General features: G+C 51.5%; 1 protein-coding gene and 1 long non-coding RNA gene across 2 annotated transcripts; one reads left to right on the top strand and one right to left on the bottom strand.

The window, feature by feature from the left end:
* Window positions 1-1983: 1983 nt before the first annotated feature.
* On the top strand, window positions 1984-4701 carry LOC144292871 (uncharacterized). Its single transcript, XR_013360256.1, has 2 exons — window positions 1984-3384; window positions 4536-4701. It is a non-coding gene; the product is annotated as an uncharacterized LOC144292871 (long non-coding RNA).
* A 281-nt stretch (window positions 4702-4982) lies between these two features.
* On the bottom strand, window positions 4983-18053 carry PSMD13 (proteasome 26S subunit, non-ATPase 13). Its single transcript, XM_077863776.1, has 13 exons — window positions 17885-18053; window positions 16421-16499; window positions 12687-12721; window positions 12541-12596; window positions 12049-12092; window positions 11783-11869; window positions 9880-10051; window positions 8439-8518; window positions 8229-8354; window positions 6845-6907; window positions 6218-6298; window positions 5958-6074; window positions 4983-5440 (listed from the first exon to the last, which is right to left on the bottom strand). The coding sequence occupies exons 1-13, from the start codon at window positions 17977-17979 to the stop codon at window positions 5345-5347; spliced, it is 1131 nt and encodes a 376-aa protein (XP_077719902.1). The 5' UTR covers window positions 17980-18053; the 3' UTR covers window positions 4983-5344.
* Between the last annotated feature and the right edge of the window lie 18 nt (window positions 18054-18071).

The following is an 18071-nucleotide window of genomic DNA, read 5'->3' on the forward strand; positions in this document are numbered from 1 at the left end:
TCTGGGTCGTGGAATCGAGCCCCGTGTCAGGCTCTGCACTCAGCACTCAGTCTGCTTCTCCCTCTCCCTCTGCTCCTCCCCCTGCACCTGCTCTCTGTTTCTAAAATAAGTTAATAGAATCTAAAAATGAGTAATATGCACGTTTGCATGCATGTGCCTGTTTTCTGGGTCCCTGACGCTAGAACCTGTGCCTCATGGTCAGCTTTGCCTATCTGCTTTGTCTCCTGTGGTTCCAGGTACGGACACAGGGTGGTGCCATGTGCCCACAATGTGACCCCAGACCTTCCAGGAAGCCCGTGGCCTTGAGAGGGAGGATGTGTGCAGGTGGCTGGTCTCCCCAGGGGCGGTAGGGTGAGGGCAAGGGCAGGGGAAGCTATGTGCCAGGTGTGGGTGGAGGAGGGAGATGGGGGTGAAGACCCAAGCGACAGGGTACGTCGACCTTCCAGAGCCCTCGGGAGCCCTTCCTGATGCCACTCCTGCCATGACAGGTGGGACCAGGCCTGGCTCTCCCTGGTCCCCGGGCCCTGCTCCTTTTCCAAGCCTTGATTTCTCCTGCAGTTACGGGGGCGGGGGGACTCATCCCACCCTGCACCCCTCAGAGCCTTTTACTGTCTTATTCAACATGACCCCTAGTCCCCCACTTGGCCACCGCCCCTTTCTCTGTGGGTCATCGCACTGTCCTTCCAGGTGGAGGAGAGTCCAGCGCACAGAGCAGCACTCTGTGGGGGCATCGTGCAGCCTTGGGGCAATGAAGGGGGCCCGTGCCAGGCTCCCCACCTCCGGCGGCATCTGTGTGTGGTGCGGGCAGGATGGATCTGTGTAGGGTTTGGTTTGAACCCTGAAAACTTGGTCACGGTGAAGTCTGAAGCTCACTGCGGTGGCCGGAGGAGCCCCCAAAGCGACATGAGCACCGAGACGCGGAAGGCACGTTTGCGCCCAGGGAAGGCTGGAGAGCCCAGGCTTCTGGGGACGCAGGCAAAGGGGGGCAGGCTGGTGCGCAGAGGTCCTCTGGAGAGGGGGGACGCTTCCCGCCCTTGGGCCGTGGCCCTCAGCAGGGCGTCCTCCATGTGGCGGCACCCTACCCCCTACACCCCGGCCCCCCAGGCTGGGGACGCAGAGGAGCCCTCCCTGGGAACCAGGCCTGGGCGCCTGGGGACAGCGGGCCTCCTTCATGCAGGAAGAAACACTGTAGGCGCGTGATGGATCGTGACCCGCGGCCTGTTCCCAACCGGACCCCAAAGCTGTGATTAAGGGCTTAGGCGGAAGGGATTACTGCAGAGGAGGGACCGAGGTCACAGGGCAGCCGTCCTCCCGCCCCGAGCGCTTCCTCCTCGCGGGAGAGCCAAGCCGCTGGGGCTGCATGCAGGGGGCGGGCAGCTCGGCATCTGCACCCCACGGCTTCCGGGAAGAACCACTGCGGAGTCGGGCGTCAGCCCTCCCGGAGGCCGACGGACGAGCCACGCCGTGGCCGCGGGGAGGACAGTGGCCGTGCTCCTGGGCCCGACAGCCACGGAGCGCCCGCGCTGCACATGCCCATCCAGGCCGCGCTGACGGTGCAGCGAACTGCTGCCGGGCCCCGCATCCCCGAGCCACGCCAGTACCAGCCACGCTCGGGCCTGTCCCCGCTGCCCCGCGGCCACACCGGCCCCTGCGGCCTTCCGCAGTGCTGCTCGCCCGCCAGGCCCAGCCGCTCAGGGCAGCCAGCAGGGCCTGGTCCTCATGGCTCGGGCAACCGAGAGCAGCCCATCAGCACGTGGGTGCGACCAAGGGGAGGCCGTGGGGACATTGGGACGGGGCCCGAGGGCTCGGAAACAGGAGGCAAAGGCCACCCAGGCGAGGCCGCAGGAGGGTGTAGGGCAGCAGCTGAGGGCCCCGAAGCCAGGGGAGCAGCCGGGCGGGGCACGGGTGGGCGGGGCGGCGGCTCCCCGAGGGCCACCCTGGCCGCTGGGCGGGGGCCCTGGGCTAGCAGCCTCGGAGCACACGGTCAAGGTTGGACTGGGCGGGGCTGGGGCCTATGGAGTGTGAGCAGCGGAGGAAATGGGCACGGTGCTCACACTTGGACCCGAACAGCCGGGCAGCGGATGGGCCGGCCCGGATGGTCCGCAGGGCCTCGGCCAGTGGGCTCAGGGTGGGGACAGCGGTCATGAGCATCGGCACACCCTAAGTACCATGGCCGGTCAGCAGCTGCAACCCCGAGGCCCACGCGCTCAGCAGGAGGTGGACGGGCTGGCAGCGCTCAGGCAGGACCTGGAGCAGGGGTTCAGCATCCAGTAAGCAGGGACAGAGGGCTGCAGCAGCTGCTGGGGATGCGAGCTTGGCCGCGACTCAGCCCAGGGGCTCAGGGCCACTGCTGTCCTGGAGCAGAGTCACTGCGGTCAACGGTGGGTCACATCTGGTCACGTCTGTGACTTTGGGGAAATGAGCAGCGGGGGCGGAGGGTTGTATAGTGAGACAGGGGGACACAACCCCTCAGAGCAGGAAAACAAATTCTCGAGTAGATGATCGTTGTGGGAAGACATGAGCGACGCAGTCTCTGAAGAACGAAGAGAAGAGAGACCGGGAGGCTCCGAGCTCACACGCGGTGTGGGGTGGCTCACAGGCCGACTCTCCGGGGCCGCTGGGCATCGCAGCCCCAGCACAAATGGCCCTGGGACCCCTCACGAGCAACGTGGGCCCAGAGCACCCCGGGCCTGCTCGGGGCTCAGCGTGTCTGCTCAGCTCCCCTGGGCTTCCCGGCGCTGCAGACGCGGGGTCCCCTCTGGGGGTGAGGCTGCGCCGCTCGGACTCACAGCCGGGCCCGGGACGGAGATCCACAGGCGGGGCAGCTCAGCCCGGAATCCCGAAGTTGGAGAACTTTGAAATAGCTCCACAGGGCGCTGTCAGTGGCTACTCCAGTAACTTGGGTTCCTCTTAAATCCTGTCACTTCCCCCCCTGCTTTCTCAAATTCTCCGACTTCCCCAGTCCTGCCTCTTTGTCGGGCGCCTTCTTGACAGAGACCTGCAGGCTGTTCGCAGAGAAGGCCAAGCCTGCCTGCACGGGGACAGGCTCGAAGCCCCTGGGGGCCACAGCACAGGCTGGGCCTGGAGGCTGCAGCCTGACGCCGCTGGTCTCCCGCTTCCAAGCTGGTGTCCTGTCGGCCAAGCACCGTGACAGGAGGGGACAGCTGCCGCTCCCCACTTGAGCTATAAAAAGCCCCAGCACCCGAGTGAGCAGAGGACGTGCCGAGCGGATACACGGACCTTGCTGGACTCCCGGAGTGCGGCTGGACCACCATGCTCAAGTTGGCCTTGGCCCCCAGGCTGCTGCAGACGCCCCTGAGGGGCTGGGTGGTCCCCAGGGCACACGTCTCTGCCAAGCCGGCCAGGACGCCCACTTCTCCCATGGTAAGAACCTCCACGGAGGGGTGCTGGCCGGAGCACGGGGAGTGGGCAGTCCTGCGTTGTTTTGCAGATGAGGTGGGTTTGGGAGGACACGGGAGGCCAGGCTGATAAAGGGGAGGAGACTTGTATTCTCAGGCTCACAGATCCCGCAGGTGATCCTCGCGATAGAAATCAGCCCCCACCCCGGGAAGGGGGAAGGGGGTCCTTGGGTCCATCGCCTGGAGGTCAGGCTCCTAAAGCAGCTAGTGGTCAGCTGGGGATGCTGGTCTTTCTGTTCTCAGGCCCCCACTTGCCCTCCGGCCAACGGCAGAGCTTGAAGGGCACTCAGTGTACACTCCAGCTTCACCGCCCACGGGTGGGGAAAGTGGGCTGCCCAGAAGGCCCACAAGAGCACAGGCGAAAACACAGCCCTCAGGCTCCCTCAGGCTCCAGGAGAGCACACAACTACCTCTGTGTTAAGCAGCAATAAACTAAGTTTAGAAAGTCATCTGTTCAAGGTCACGTGGTGAGGCTAAGCTCAGAACCCGGCCTAAGGGCCTCGTTCTGGGCTCACGTTGCTTTGAAACCACTGGGAGGCAAAGTCAAAAGGAAGGACTGGTCTCCAACCTGGCGTCTGACTGCTTAAGGGAACGGGCAGGGATGATTGGGCCCAGGCTGTTTCAGGAAGAAACTGAGTGAAGGCGAAGTGTAGTAGGTTCTTTGGAACCGGGCCCCGGGTGGCATGGCTCACAGTGCAAGGAGTCCTGTCTCCTCTGTCCAGGCTTCTGAGCAGGACCGCCATTTAGGGAAAATGACCCTGCCCTTGTATGGCCAGAATCTGTCCCACACAGCACCTGACGTGCACATGTTTTGCCAGGTCAGGAGTTCAAGGTCGAGGCACACAAGGCCAGGCCCAGCAGGCTCTTGGGGGGGCGCTGAGGAGAGGGTCCTGCTGCATAGGCAGAGGGCTGCCAGCCCAAGTCCACGCTGAGGACCAGTGTCCCCACTCACACACCAGATGTCAGGCTGGGCCGAGGGGTCCCACGGGAGCACAGGGGGTGGGGCAGGACGTCCCTAAGTGTGGACTGCCACTCTGGTTGCCAGGGGTCCACACTGCAGTGACCCAGGAATGTTGGTACTGGCCTGGTGGACTCACATGTGCTTTCCTCACCCAGGAGCAAGCCATCGGGCTATCCGTGATGTTCCTCAGCTTCCTGACCCCCGCGGGCTGGGTCCTGTTCCACCTGGAGAGCTACAAGACAGGCTCCACCAAATGAAGGCCCCGCAGCTCAGGATCCAGGCACTGGATGAAAGATCGCATTAAACCTTCCCTCCACCTAGTGTTCACTTGGTGATTCTTTCTATATGAGCATCCCCCCTCCCTGGATGCCCTGGGCTGAGGGCCGGCTGGGTGGTAGTGGGTGGACAACTCTGTCGATCGCAGTGGACACGTCTGTGCCCAGCTCTGCTCAGTGGCCGTACATGCAGAGACGCCCTTTTCCCAGGGTAGGAGAAGAGGGCCGAAGCCAGACCCCCACCAAGCCGTCTCTCATCTCCTGCTTTATCATTTCTTGGGCCTAGGCTTGACCTGGGAGCTAAGACTAAGAAAGCAGAACCACAAATAGACAAAACAAAGGCGTTTATTACAGGAACATTCTTGAACAACAGCAGAGATGTTGACACAGGTAGATGGTGGAGATGAGCCTGAGTGGCATCCCCACACACTTGAGGGCTACTCTTCGTTCCTCAGGGCGCACACACACTCTTGCCCGCCTCCTCCTCACTGGAGACCCGTGACCCCTCCCCACTGAGAACTACAGGACACCCCCACAAAGGAGGCTTCTCTCTGCAGGCGGGCCCCCCATGAGTGACGTCCTGATTTCACAGCAGGGAGAACAGTCCCCACTCCACAAACACAATCCCACCCCCTACTTCCTCAGGAACACAGGTCTTCCCAGCTGCCACAGACGGTGAGGCAGGGGCACTAGGTGAGGATGTCGTGGGCCTGGTGCTCCACCAGCATCTCCATGCTCCTCACGTCGGTGCACCAGAACTCCAGGCGGTCCTTCATCCCCTTGATCTGAGGCAAAGCAGGACCAGGGTGTTAGGATACTTGGGAATCACAGCTGCACCTCTCCAGCTAATTCTATGGTGCATCAGAGCTGGGGGAGTGGGCTGTGCGAGATGGGATTATCCCAGGTAGTTCTTATCGCAATGACATTTAAAAAAACCTGCATGAAAGAAAGCAGGCAAGAATAGAGGAAATTCACAGGATTAAATTTCCAGCAAATATGGACAAATGGACCTGAGCTCAAACCACAGAACTAGGAACATATTTGATCTGAGTACCAATTTTAAGATTAAAAGGCATCATCAGCACAGCCAACACTGTAATTAGGATAAGCTTTTAAACACAGGGTTCAAACCCAGGCTTGTATTAAATTAGGTTCTTTGAAAAACCCTTATTCCAAACAGCAGTAATAGATTCTCCAGAATCCCCTGTCAATACTGCTTTCTTCCTAAATGGCTTCCATCCAAGTGAAACCAAGACAAGCACAGAGAGCATATGAACCACCCACGGACATGAACTGTGTTACCTGCTGCAGATCCAGCACACGGGGCTGCACCCAGGTCATGTGAACTCGCTTATCCACCTCGTCAATGCTGCCTTTCACCAGCCCCACTGAGAGCGCCTTCATCACCAGCAACTCCACCTGCGCAGAGAGCGGCCATGGGAGACAGCCCAAGGCCCCGCGTGTGGGGGGACATGACACTAGGTCTGGGCCTGGAGCATGCTCACAGGAGCCCTGATCCCTCTGGGCTTTCCCACTGACCCTCCTGAATCCAAAAGCTGTACCTCGTTCACAGTGATTTTAGCACTTTTGGCAATTTCTTCAAAAGTGAGTTGTCTGTGATTGGCAGGTCGTGTGAAAGTCATCTGAAAAACATTTTTTTGTTTGTTAACTATTTTTCCAAATAAAGACTGTCAGAGAGCTGACTCATAAGGATGCTTCTGATAATACATGTTCTGAAAATACAGCTATTACTATCGCATACGCTAAACTCTTCCTTAACCGTAGTAGCCGTGGATCTTATTAGGAGCAAGCTTTCCATGCTTAGAGGACACAGTGAACTGAACTCCACAGCCACCGTCGGCAACGGTCAGTATTCATGCCCTGAGCAAGTGCTTGAGCTGGGGACAGTGTGCTGGCCCAGACCCACAAGGCTGCTTTCCTTAAGAAGCTTACACTCTACAGGGAAAGAGAGACGAGCATGTTGATGAAGAATGGTGCATACAACGAGGCGGCAGCTACTCTAGCTCAGTCATCGTCGAAGATGAGACCCACATACAAACTTAAAAATGCAAATGGTGACAGAAAAAAAGGGAAGGTGATGGAGAGGGGGTGCAGCCTAGAGAGTGTGCAGGACCCCGAGGGCTCATCTGCAGGGTCTGAAATCAGAGTAGTTCCTGCAGCTTGCTTACCTCCATGAGGCACAACAATTGGATTTTCCTCAGCAGCTGGGCCTCGTTGGCTGCCAAATCAGGCTGAAAAGGAGAAAGACATCACTTACCTAACCTGGGCTTTGAAATTTTTTCTACAGCAGATCGAACGAAAACACCATATACTGCAGGGTCCCGGAGGCTCACTTCTCTCAGGACATCACTAACTGGTTCATCCCTGAAAAACCGTGCTCCTGCATAAGCCATTTACGAGGGAAGATTTACACTAATGCCAGGGACACCAGGGGCCAGGACCCAGGTGCAGGCCTTTCAAGGAGACTCGTGGGTCATGGGTTACTGATGAGCAGAGACAAAAAGGAGGATGAATTCCCTGATTCAATCATCTAAGAACTCACACCCCAACACAGGCAGAGCTCCTGGGGCCATTTCTGCCACAGAGACAAGGCAGGAAAAGTTCTTCAGAAAGAGCCCACTCCCCTGAAATGGGCCCTCGCTGCTTCGATAGCGCTGGCAACACACCCCTGAAGTTCTTTTTCCTTAGGTTTCTACAGCCAGACAGCTTGTTTGCCAGGCGGCACATTTGTTTCTTTCAGAGATCAACACACGCTACAGCTGGGGTTGGATGGATTTGCTCTCTGCCTCTTCACAGCCCATTCACTTCTACTCAGCTCCATTATGTGTCATTTCTATTAGCTTATTTTGAATTTAAAAAAATTGAAGTTTCAGAAAAGTGTAAAAAACAGTAATACAACCATAATCCCTATCACTATGAACAATTTAGTAATATTTGCTTCTAATAATTTCATTAAAAAAATAAGCTTAACTATGAAAGCTCAGGTCCTCATTCAATACCTCTTCTCCCTAATTCACACCTCCCAATGGCTCCTCTCCTGGCCTGCTGGCCTCTCCCCTGCCCACCCCTTTCCCTGTATACTGACCACTCCCTTCCTGCAGGACTGTCCTGCCGTCCCACACCCGAGGCTCTCCCCAGCTCTCATCACTCAGTCACTTTAGCCTCACAGACTGTTTCAGTTCAGCAACATGCGAAAGGCTTCCCTTTCCTCTGCTGTATGTACTCTTCTCATATTCTTCACTTGGCTAAACTCTACCCATGCCTAAGATCAGACAAAGGGCATTACCTCTTTTGGGTAGTTTTCTGTGACACCCCTGTCACCCAGATGACGCTCCCCCATCACACTTTTCACTACCACAATAACTAAGTACCGTAACCAGCCCCTTAACCCTCTGCTCTGAGAGCAGGACAGGCCTGTCTTAATCTGTCTTCCTAGTGCCTGGTGTGTAGCAGGCAAGTGAACAGAAAATGTCTGTGGAATAAATGTACAGACACAGGATGAACGAGAGCCAGGAGCGTGGCAGGAGCGCTCAGTTGTCCTTCCTGACTGACCTGCTGGCCCCAGGCAGTCTTCAGCGTCTGGAATCTCTCTACGTTACCACTGTTAAAGGCATACAGGGTGTCAATCAGCCACTGCCGGTCGGTGCTCCTCAGTGATTCCAGCACGGGGTGCATGAGCTGCGAGGATGAGATGGTTAGCTGGCAAAAAAAACCACATTAGTCTCCCCCTTGTTAAGAAATCCGTGCCCAGGGTCCACTTACGAGTTCTCCAAAGTTAAAAACGCCCTCGCCAAGAAGTCCTGCTAGTCCCAGCGTGAAAGCTCTCTCCTGCTGTTCAGACACTACGGCAACAACACAGCTCCAGTGACATATCCCAGTTATGAGCATGAGTCCTGTTTGGCTTTAAAAATCTCATAAAAAAGTAAAGAAACCATTCCCTGCGATGGTTATTTCACAAAGCCTTTGAAAATTGTTTTATCTCGGGATCCCTGGGTGGCGCAGCAGTTTGGCGCCTGCCTTTGGCCCAGGGCGCGATCCTGGAGACCCAGGATCGAATCCCACGTCGGGCTCCCAGTGCATGGAGCCTGCTTCTTCCTCTGCCTATGTCTCTGCCTCTCTCTCTCTCTCTGTGACTATCATAAATAAATAAATTTTAAAAAAATTTAAAAAAAAAAAAAAAAGAAAATTGTTTTATCTCTTTTGGGTTTTTTTTTTTTTTGAGAGGTGGGGAGGGGGAGGAGAGAATCTGAAGCAGGCTCCATGCCTAGCACAAAGCTCCGACACGGGGCTCAATCTCAGGGCGTCCAAGATCGTGACTGGAGTTGAAACCCAGAACCGGCTGCTTAGTGACTGAGCCACCCAGGCGCCCCACTAGTCATCTTTTGTTAAAGTACTGGACTACCTTAAATTATACCTGGAACCATATATAGGGGTTTTATGGGAAAGACGTTTATTTACTCATCTTTACCTAAATACGTGAATCTATTTATATTTTCAGCTACTCTACTTCCTGGAAGCAATACCTTGTTTCTCTTAAAATCACCTCATCTAGCCTCTTTTTGGACTAGAGTGAACCTACTTCTGTTCCTACACAACAATTCCCCTCGCCTGCCTGCATTACTTGATTTTTCCAGTATGTTTTTCTGGAGTTGCTGGAATTAAAACTGCATTAACATTTCTACGGGACGCTGGCCTCCACGCTTCAACAAGTGTACTGCAAGAAACATCTAAAATGGGCTCACATTTCTTTTCTAAACATACTCCTTGCACTTTTCCTAAAACTCATTGTTCACTTTTCTTTCCATTCCTCAAATCCTTGAAAAGGTTTTTGTAAGGAATCCCCCTGGGTCTTTTCAGTTTCCAGAACCAGGTTCTCAGGTATAGGGCTTCACCACACCCTTCATGAGCTGGGGCCAAGGCGTCGACATGGCTGGCTTCTCACCAAGGCCTCTGGTTCAGAGAACAGGGGAGACAGAGAAGGAACAGGGAAGGGCTATAGGGCGCAGCCTTGTTTTCACCTGAGCTAAATGCTGAAGGCAGACTCACATAGAAACTAATGCTTGCATGGCTCTTTCCACCCTCTCACCACTTGGGCTTTCTTCAGTGGATGGATGGATATACCAGAGTAATTTCCCAGCCCAGACCTGCTACTACGCCTCAAGAACACGCTCCTTCGACATGGACTTTAACGGCTCCATGTTACCTGGCAGATCCTTGATATCGACGCAGCCCAGAAACCGCAGAGCATCTTTGTAGTAGGATGCATGGTTTCCGATTGTTTGATAGTATTTACTGGAGAGGTCATAGAAACGACTGTGAACCGAGGTCACACCAGGGAGGTTGTTGAGCATCTCTTCGACATCTTCAATTGTTTCCTACATGCAGGAGGCAAAATCGCCTTTCTTTTTAACTTAAAACTTTTTTTTAAAGATTTATTTGAGAGAGAGCGTGAATGTACACAAGCAGGGGAAACGGCAGAGAAAAAGGGAGAAGCAGGCTCCCCACTGAGCAGGGAACCTGATGCGGGACTTGATCCCAGGACCCTGGGATCATGACCTGAGCTGAGGGCAGATGTTCAATCCACTGAACCACTCAGGCGGCCCTGACTTAAAACATTTTTAAGGAAACAGACAGACAAGACTATGTTAAAATAGAGAGCTTCAGTTCATCCAAGACAGAAGAAAGAAAAGCTATACGGACTGGGAAAGGACATTTTTCACATAACCCGCAAGGGGGTACAACTAAAGCTATATAAAGAATTCTTACTAATCAACAGAGGGAAAGTAGCACCGTAAAATGGATAAAAGAAAAAGTATTCACAGGCAATTTACAGAAGTGGAGACATGAATGGAGCGGTCAATAAACCCCCAATGAGATGGCATTTCATCTTCACCAGACTGGCAAAAATTAAATAGTCTGAAAATACCAAGTGTTGATGATATGGAGCTTTGGAAGTGCTTGTATGGTGCCAGGGTAGTGTGAGCCATCTTGGGGAAAGGTCTGACCCCATCTGGTAAAGGCAGATGGCACACACCAGGCACGTGCCTTGGTGAGATTGTGCCCACATACACGAGGAAGCAGCCATAGAAATGCCGAGATAAATAACAGCACTGTTCCTAACACTCTGAACACTCTGAATCCCATACACTGTGAAAGTCACAGTGAAATATGAAGGGCCAGTAAGAACGAATGGGTCACAGGTACCAACACGATGATTCTCAAACCTCACACTGAGCCCGTTAACTTAACACTAAACCTCACTTAGACGGAACACATCCCTGTCTAGTGAGCATCAGGACATGCGCAGAGAGCGCTGCTGGAGCAGGAATGTGCTGTCAGGGCCCAGCAGCTCCGACTGTGCAGTGCTGCGTCATTCCTATGCTGGGTGGGGATTCCTTCCAGTATTCTGTGGCTTTCGAGAGGTGTTAAATATTTCAAAGCAAAATGTAATAAGTATGTATGAAGGCTAGAACTGGGAAGCAACAAAAAGTAAGAAGTGTTATTTCCGGGCAATGAGAACATGAACGGTAACCCCAATATTTTCTTAACACAAACCCAAACAACATAAACACACATGTAGTCTCTGGTTCACTAAGGTAGACTGACCACACAAGTTGGTTTTATTGCCACTGATATCCACATCTGTCCCCAAAATTACACTAAATCAAAAATAAGGACAGGAAATTTCAGCAAAGATTAGGAGGCAGAGAGAGAGGAGGAGCAGCCTGTGACCTGGTGCACTGAGTGAGCTGACCCTGGTCAGCGAGGGCCCATGTGAACAGTCTGAGGCTGTCTGGACCCTGCTGATGGACGTGCTGTGCTCACCCAGGGCAGTCCCCTTATGTTAAATGGTAACAAGACTCATATCAGCAACTGACTCTCAATGGTTTTGGAAAAAACAAAACAAAACACTACAAGCACACACAGAGAATGATGGGGCAATGAGAGTGTGTGAGGGAGGTAAATGAGAGTTCTTTCTGCTGTTTGCAACTTTTCTATAATGTAAAGTCACCTTAAAAGTTAAAACAGAAAAAATGAGATTTTCCCCCATGACTCCATAAACAACTTTTTAAACTAAAGATAAGCCCGTATTATGGTAACATTACCTTTGTAACCTGTAGGTCCCCGATGTTTAATTTTAGAGCTCCAATTGCAGTTTTACACAGGATCACTGCCTCATCGCTACTTTTCACCTACAGACATCAGAAACAAGGGAACCTGAGAAGTGTGGGCAGAAGATTAACAAAACATCTGCATATGGCTTCACTTACATGACTAGAAACAAATTGATCTCTAAAGTGTGTGTAGCAAACGTAAACACAAACTATAAGTCACGCATATTCTAAAGATCTGACTCAGACTTCACATTTACCTTTTCGCGAGTCTTTTCCAGAAAAGTAAGAGCCACATTAGGATCTAGAAAAGACAGAAGAACAATGTCAAAAAAAGCACAGTATCTTTTAAAAAAGACAGTGTCTCCTTAGAGATCGGTTCCTACCAATCACAACACTTAGGTAAGATAATCTTTAGGTTAGAACATACAATAAAAAGGTAACTTAGAGTCTGGTATTTTCTTTTTTTTTAAGATTTTATTTATTTATGTATTCATGAGAAAGAGAGAGAGAGGGAGGCAGATACACAGGCAGAGGGAGAAGCAGGCTCCATGCAGGGAGCCCGACGTGGGGCTCGATCCCGGGTCTCCAAGATCATGCCCTGGGTCGATGGCAGAGCTAAATCGCTGAGCCAACTAGGTTGCCCGAGGCTGTTATTTTCTATCAAAATGTAAAGTTTATTTAACTTATATTTTGAAATCATTTTAATTACCATTTGTATCTGCTTCTTTATGAAACAAAGTGAGACTCACCAGTCATCTGTCTAACTACGTGAAGAATAATTTCTACCAGGGACAGAGGATTCACCCTGAAATAAAAATCACCAGGCTTTGAGTGTCATTAAGTATCAATGTTCAAAGTTAATGTTCAAAGTAAAAAACTGACAAAGGTGTTTTACCTGTGTTCAAATTCACTGATGAAGTTTTCATAAAGCTGTGGAACCAAAACACGTAGAGTGATTACAGGATGTCTTTCATTCTACAAAGTTGAACATGACTGCAATGCCTGCCACACAGCAGGCACCACAGAAATGTTTGTGAAATGACAGGGGACCCATATTTAGATGTATTAATCACCAATGGATTATGAAAGAAGCTATGATTTTTTTTTCTGGAAATTAGATCCCTGACCTATAACAATCTCCTAAAGACCAATTCCTACATTCTTTCTCCAAAATACTTTCAGTAAAAGAGACTATCAATTTGAAAGATTCACTAACCTTCATATTTTAGAAGGTTGCAGCCTATGTTACCAAATTTATTAGCTATTCTGCAAACACTTGAGTACTTATACAGACTCTTTGCTAGGTACTACAGACACAGAATGTATAAAATAAAAGCTGGGCTTTCAAGGATTCCTGTCCCAGGAGAGCAGACTTGTGAACAAATAAATGACAATACTGTGAGTTTACAAACAAGGGAAAAAACCCACATGGGTCGATTAGCCAAAAGGAGAGGTTCCAAAGAAGGTGATTACAGAAATGGTGATAACTGAGTTTTAAGGAAGGAAGAGCAGTTAGAGACCTGGACAAATTTGGTATGGGAGAGGAGGTATGGCATTGGGAGAAAATTCTGGATGGGAATAAACATGTGCAAAAGCACTGAAGCAAACAAACGCTGCAGTTTCAGGAGCACTTTGAAGGACACAGACAGTGGGAGGCACTGGGGCCCCCGTCCTTGCCCCGAAGTCAAGCCTGAACCCATAGAAACTCCTGACCTCACTCCTACCTGATAAGCATGACTGGGGGAGGGGAGGGGAGGGAGGGAAGAGTGAGGGACAGAGACCAGCTGAGGCCACTAGTCAAGACAGGAGATGAGGGAGCAACGACAGGGTCTGAGAGATTTGCTGCTCGCTGGAAAGGGGAGCTGACAGTGAACTCTGAGCTTGTCAAGTAACTGGGCAGAGTGGAAGGAGGGAGCCTCGAGATAAGGTCTACTCGGATAAGGAGAGTCTGCAATTCCTCTGGGATAGGAAGACAGAAAGATGGAAATGTCCCTGTGAAAGAAAATGTGGTATATACGCACACAGAGTGCGGAATATTATTCAGTCATAAAAAGAAGGAAACCCTGCCATTTTTGGACAATATGGACGAAACTGGAGGGAGTTTTGCTTAGTGAAATAAACTAAGACAATGAAAGACAAGTACTGTGTGACTCACTACTACGTGAAACCTAAAAAACTGAACTCACAGATACAGAGAGCAGATTGGTGGTGGCCAGAGGCAGGGGCTGGGAGCAGGGTGCAAGAAACGGGTGAAGGTGGTCAAAAGGTACAAACGTCCAGTCATAAAATAATTAAATCTTGGACATATAATGTACAGCACAGTGACTACAGTTAATAATACTGTCTGTATATTTGAAAGTTACTAAGGCAGTAGATCATAAAAGCTGTCATCATGAGAAGAAAAAAAAAGCATAATTATGTGAGGCGGATGTTAATTAGACTTACTGTGACCATTTTGCATATATACATGTACCGAATCATTACACTGCACACCTTAAACTAACACAGTGTTACACGTCAATTATTTCTCAATAAAACTGGGGAGGGGGGAATGTCCCCCCAGGAGCCACTTTATTATTTAAATTTGGCACCCAGGACAGCCTGAGTGGCCCAGCAGTTTAGCCCCGTCCCGCCTTCCGCCCTGGGTGTGATTCCTGGAGACCCAGGATCAAGTCCCAGTCAGGCTCCCTGCATGGAGCCTGCTCCTCCCTCTGCCTGTGTCTCTGGCTCTCTCTCTCTGTGCCTCTCATGAATAAATAAAATCTTTTTAAAATAAATAAATAAATAAATTTGGGGATCCCTGGGTGGCGCAGCGGTTTAGCGCCTGCCTTTGGCCCAGGGCGCGATCCTGGAGACCCAGGATCGAATCCCACGTTGGGCTCCCGGTGCATGGAGCCTGCTTCTCCCTCTGCCTAGTCTCTGCCTCTCTCGCTCTCTCTCTGTGTGTGACTGTCATAAATAAATAAATAAATTTGGCACCCAGAAAGAGCCATCTAAATAAAATGGCTTTTTCACTACCAAAGACTATTTCAAAGATATCTTCTTCATCAATAAGATATTTTCAAAAAAAAAAAAAAAAAAAAGATATTTTCAACTTTTCTGATACCCGCTATAATTTATGGAATTACCTAAGCAAAAACCTCTTCAAAGAAAAAGGAAATTGGGATCCCTGGGTGGCGCAGCGGTTTAGCGCCTGCCTTTAGCCCAGGGCGTGATCCTAGAGACCCTGGATTGAATCCCACGTCGGGCTCCCGGTGCATGGAGCCTGCTTCTCCCTCTGCCTGTGTCTCTGCCTCTCTCTCTCTCACTGTGTGCCTATCATAAATAAATAAAAATAAAAAAATAAAAAAATAAAGAAAAAGGAAACTGAAAATTACTACTGGTGACTGCAGATTCATGAACACTATATATATATATATATATATCTGCAAGTCCTATGGGCTGAGTCCCTACAATTTTTAAAGGTTTGCTTGTCCACTGAAACAGTAAACTCTAGCCTGCCGACCTAAGTAAGTGTTATGTTACCTGTGGGTTGAAGGAATATTTTGCTCTGTGTAGAAAGTGATTTAAAGACAAGGAAGCAAAGAACAGAGATGAATAATCATGGATTACTTCATCACTGGAATTTAAAACTTCAAGGAACAAATATTAAGATAGACCCAACTTGTCATTTTTTTTGACATAATCCAGAAAACAGAATGCCCAGCCAAATTTTTAGGTTTGCAGATGAATACAAGTTCCTCTGAAGTAGTGACATGTTGTGGATATAAAACACGAGGAGGTCTTAGGGCACCAGGCGGTGGGGAAAGAAGGTGGCAAGTAAGCTTCACTGGAGGCTTGTATAAAGTAATGTATCCGGGGTGAATACCTCAAGCTATCAATAACTAGTTTTTGTTCCAATGCAAGCATAAACCTCTGATTCATTCAGCATCTGAGAGAAAGGCATCAAAGAGTAAGATGTCAGGAAAGATTTCAAAGAGGAAGCTACCACTGAACAAACTGTTGGGGGTTTGTGAGGGAGTGTGGGGAAGGCTGGGGCAGAGAACTTTATTTTTCCCCGTTGATAGAACTCTAAAAGGGCTCTGCCTTCCACACTACCCAAGACAAAGCATTTGGGCAAGCAGGCGGAATCAGAGTGAAGGAAGAGCAGCGATGACGGCTATCTTTAAGAGTCTGATGGTTATCCTCCACTGTAGTTTATCCGCCTTCCCCTCTCCCCCGATTTTGCACTTTTAGTTTCTGAATAACAGTTTCCAAAAACAGTACTGAAAAAAACAGTTTATGAACAATAAGATATAAGGCTATCTTATCCTATCCTGTAAGATGGCATTTTAGGCATGGATTTTAAAAACAGCCAGACTGTGAAGTCTCTTCTACCATCTGTTAGCTGTGATCTCTGGCAAGTTACTCAATGTCTTGGTGTTAAGTTCTACACCGAATAAATAGGATGACAGTAATGCTTATCTCCCAATCTTGTTGTAAGGAGTAAATAAGTAAAGCCCTTAGAACGGTACCTGACTTCAAGTGACTGCTGAGTGGGTATAGTGTATTAATATAAAGCCCACCTCTTATTTTTAAAAGTCTTTTAGCAAATTTATATCATCTGACCTGGCATGGCAAATCATTTACCTTAATGAGGCCATCTCCTTGGGCAAAGCATGGGTCCTGCACAAAATCAAGCACCTGGAGTGTCAGTTGATGCCACAATCTGAAAAACACAAGGCCCTTCAGAGATAAACTAATATTGAGTCACAGGCCCCTCGAGTCACAGCGTGGTGGTTCTATCAAACAACAAACAGTAGCCAGTTTCTACCGTGTAACAGGAAGAAAGCTAAACCTGAGCTCTTTTCCTGGCTCTGCTATGCAACAGTATGTTAGGCCGGAGAACATCATCTTAGTTTCTCTCTAGTTACTATGAGGTTTGACTGAAAACACGAATTTGGAATCACCCCTAAGTTGAAATGTAGGCTCTTCTACATTGAGCTTGTTTCCTCCCCTGTAAATGGGATGAATGAAGGATTAGGTGGGCAAACGAATAAACCCTCTAGAAAAATGACCGTACATATGAAACCAAAGTCTAATTTTTAAGAATGCAAATAAAATGCTTTGAAGAATACAAAATGCAGTTATTGCCAAACACTAAGAATCTCCTCTCAAAAAACACTAAGAGCCGAACATCCTCCAAACATGTATTCACCCTCTCCGCGTACAAGGCACCAGGCTCAAGGCCAGCGTTAGCAGGGGAGTCGCCACAGGAGGTGCCCTTTCCCACACAAGGCTAGCGGGTTCTTCTCTCCACTCAAGGCCGGGCTGGTGCGTGGCTGTGCCAGGCGACGGTAATTTGTCGCAAAACTCCTCCTGCTTCCAAGCCCAAACTTCGGGATCTTCCAGCGGCGTGAAGCCCCACGTGAAATGCAATGGAAAGGAGGGGCCCTGGGAGAGCGGCGCCGGGGCTGAAGCCCGGGGAGTGGCCGGAGACAAGCAACAGGGAAACCAACAGCTGCACCGCGCTCGGGCTTATGGGCTCCGGAGACGGGCTGCGACACCAGGACCCTCCAGTCACAAGGACGGGAACCGAGAGCGAGCGTCCCTGAGAGCCCCGAACCCTCCTGGAGAGAGCCGAAGGGGGGTTCAGATCCCGGCCCCTCGCGCAGGGGCCCAGCGCACCCGACACCCCCCGAACTCGGCCTCTGGCTCTGTCCTCCGTCCCCGCGGGCCTAGCCCCCCACCCCCTCAGCGCCCCTCCTCAGCCTAGCCTAGCCCCCTGCCCCCCCAGCACCCCTCCTCAGCCTAGCCTAGCCCCCTGCCCCCCAGCGCCCCTCCTCAGCCTAGCCTAGCCCCCCGCCCCCCAGCGCCCCTCCCCGCGGGCCTAGCCCCCCGCCCCCTCAGCGCCCCTCCTCAGCCTAGCCTAGCCCTCCGCCCCCCAGCGCCCCTCCCCGCGGGCCCAGCCCCCCGCCCCCCCAGCGCCCCTCCCCGCGGGCCCAGCCCCCCGCCTCCTCTCAGCACGCGGGGCCGAGCCCCCCGGCCCGTCACGGCCGCCCGCGTCCGCCTCGCCCTCCGTCCCGGGACGCGGGGCCACGGCTGGGCGCTCACTTCTTCGTGTAAAGCTCCTCCAGGCGGTGCCACACGGCGGCCTGGCCGGGCCCGGAGCTCTGGCTCTGCTGCAGGAAGCCCGGTACGTCCTTCATGACGGCGGGAAGGCCGGGGAGCGGCACCACGGAGGCGTCAGCACCACGGCGAGGGCCGCCGGAAATGCTCGCTCACTTCCGGCGTCGCGCCG

The sequence above is a fragment of the Canis aureus genome, chromosome 21 (assembly GCF_053574225.1).
Source record: "Canis aureus isolate CA01 chromosome 21, VMU_Caureus_v.1.0, whole genome shotgun sequence".
Classification (NCBI taxonomy): Eukaryota; Metazoa; Chordata; class Mammalia; order Carnivora; family Canidae; genus Canis; species Canis aureus.

Excerpts from the sequence above, each read along its gene's own strand:
- PSMD13 (XM_077863776.1), bottom strand. The coding sequence starts at position 17,979 with ATGAAGGACGTACCGGGCTTCCTGCAGCAGAGCCAGAGCTCCGGGCCC. Across the intron at positions 8,355-8,438 it reads TTTTTAACTTTGGAGAACTC|CTCATGCACCCCGTGCTGGA; the intron begins GTAAGTGGACCC and ends TCATCCTCGCAG. Across the intron at positions 5,441-5,957 it reads GTGTGCTGGATCTGCAGCAG|ATCAAGGGGATGAAGGACCG; the intron begins GTAACACAGTTC and ends GCTTTGCCTCAG.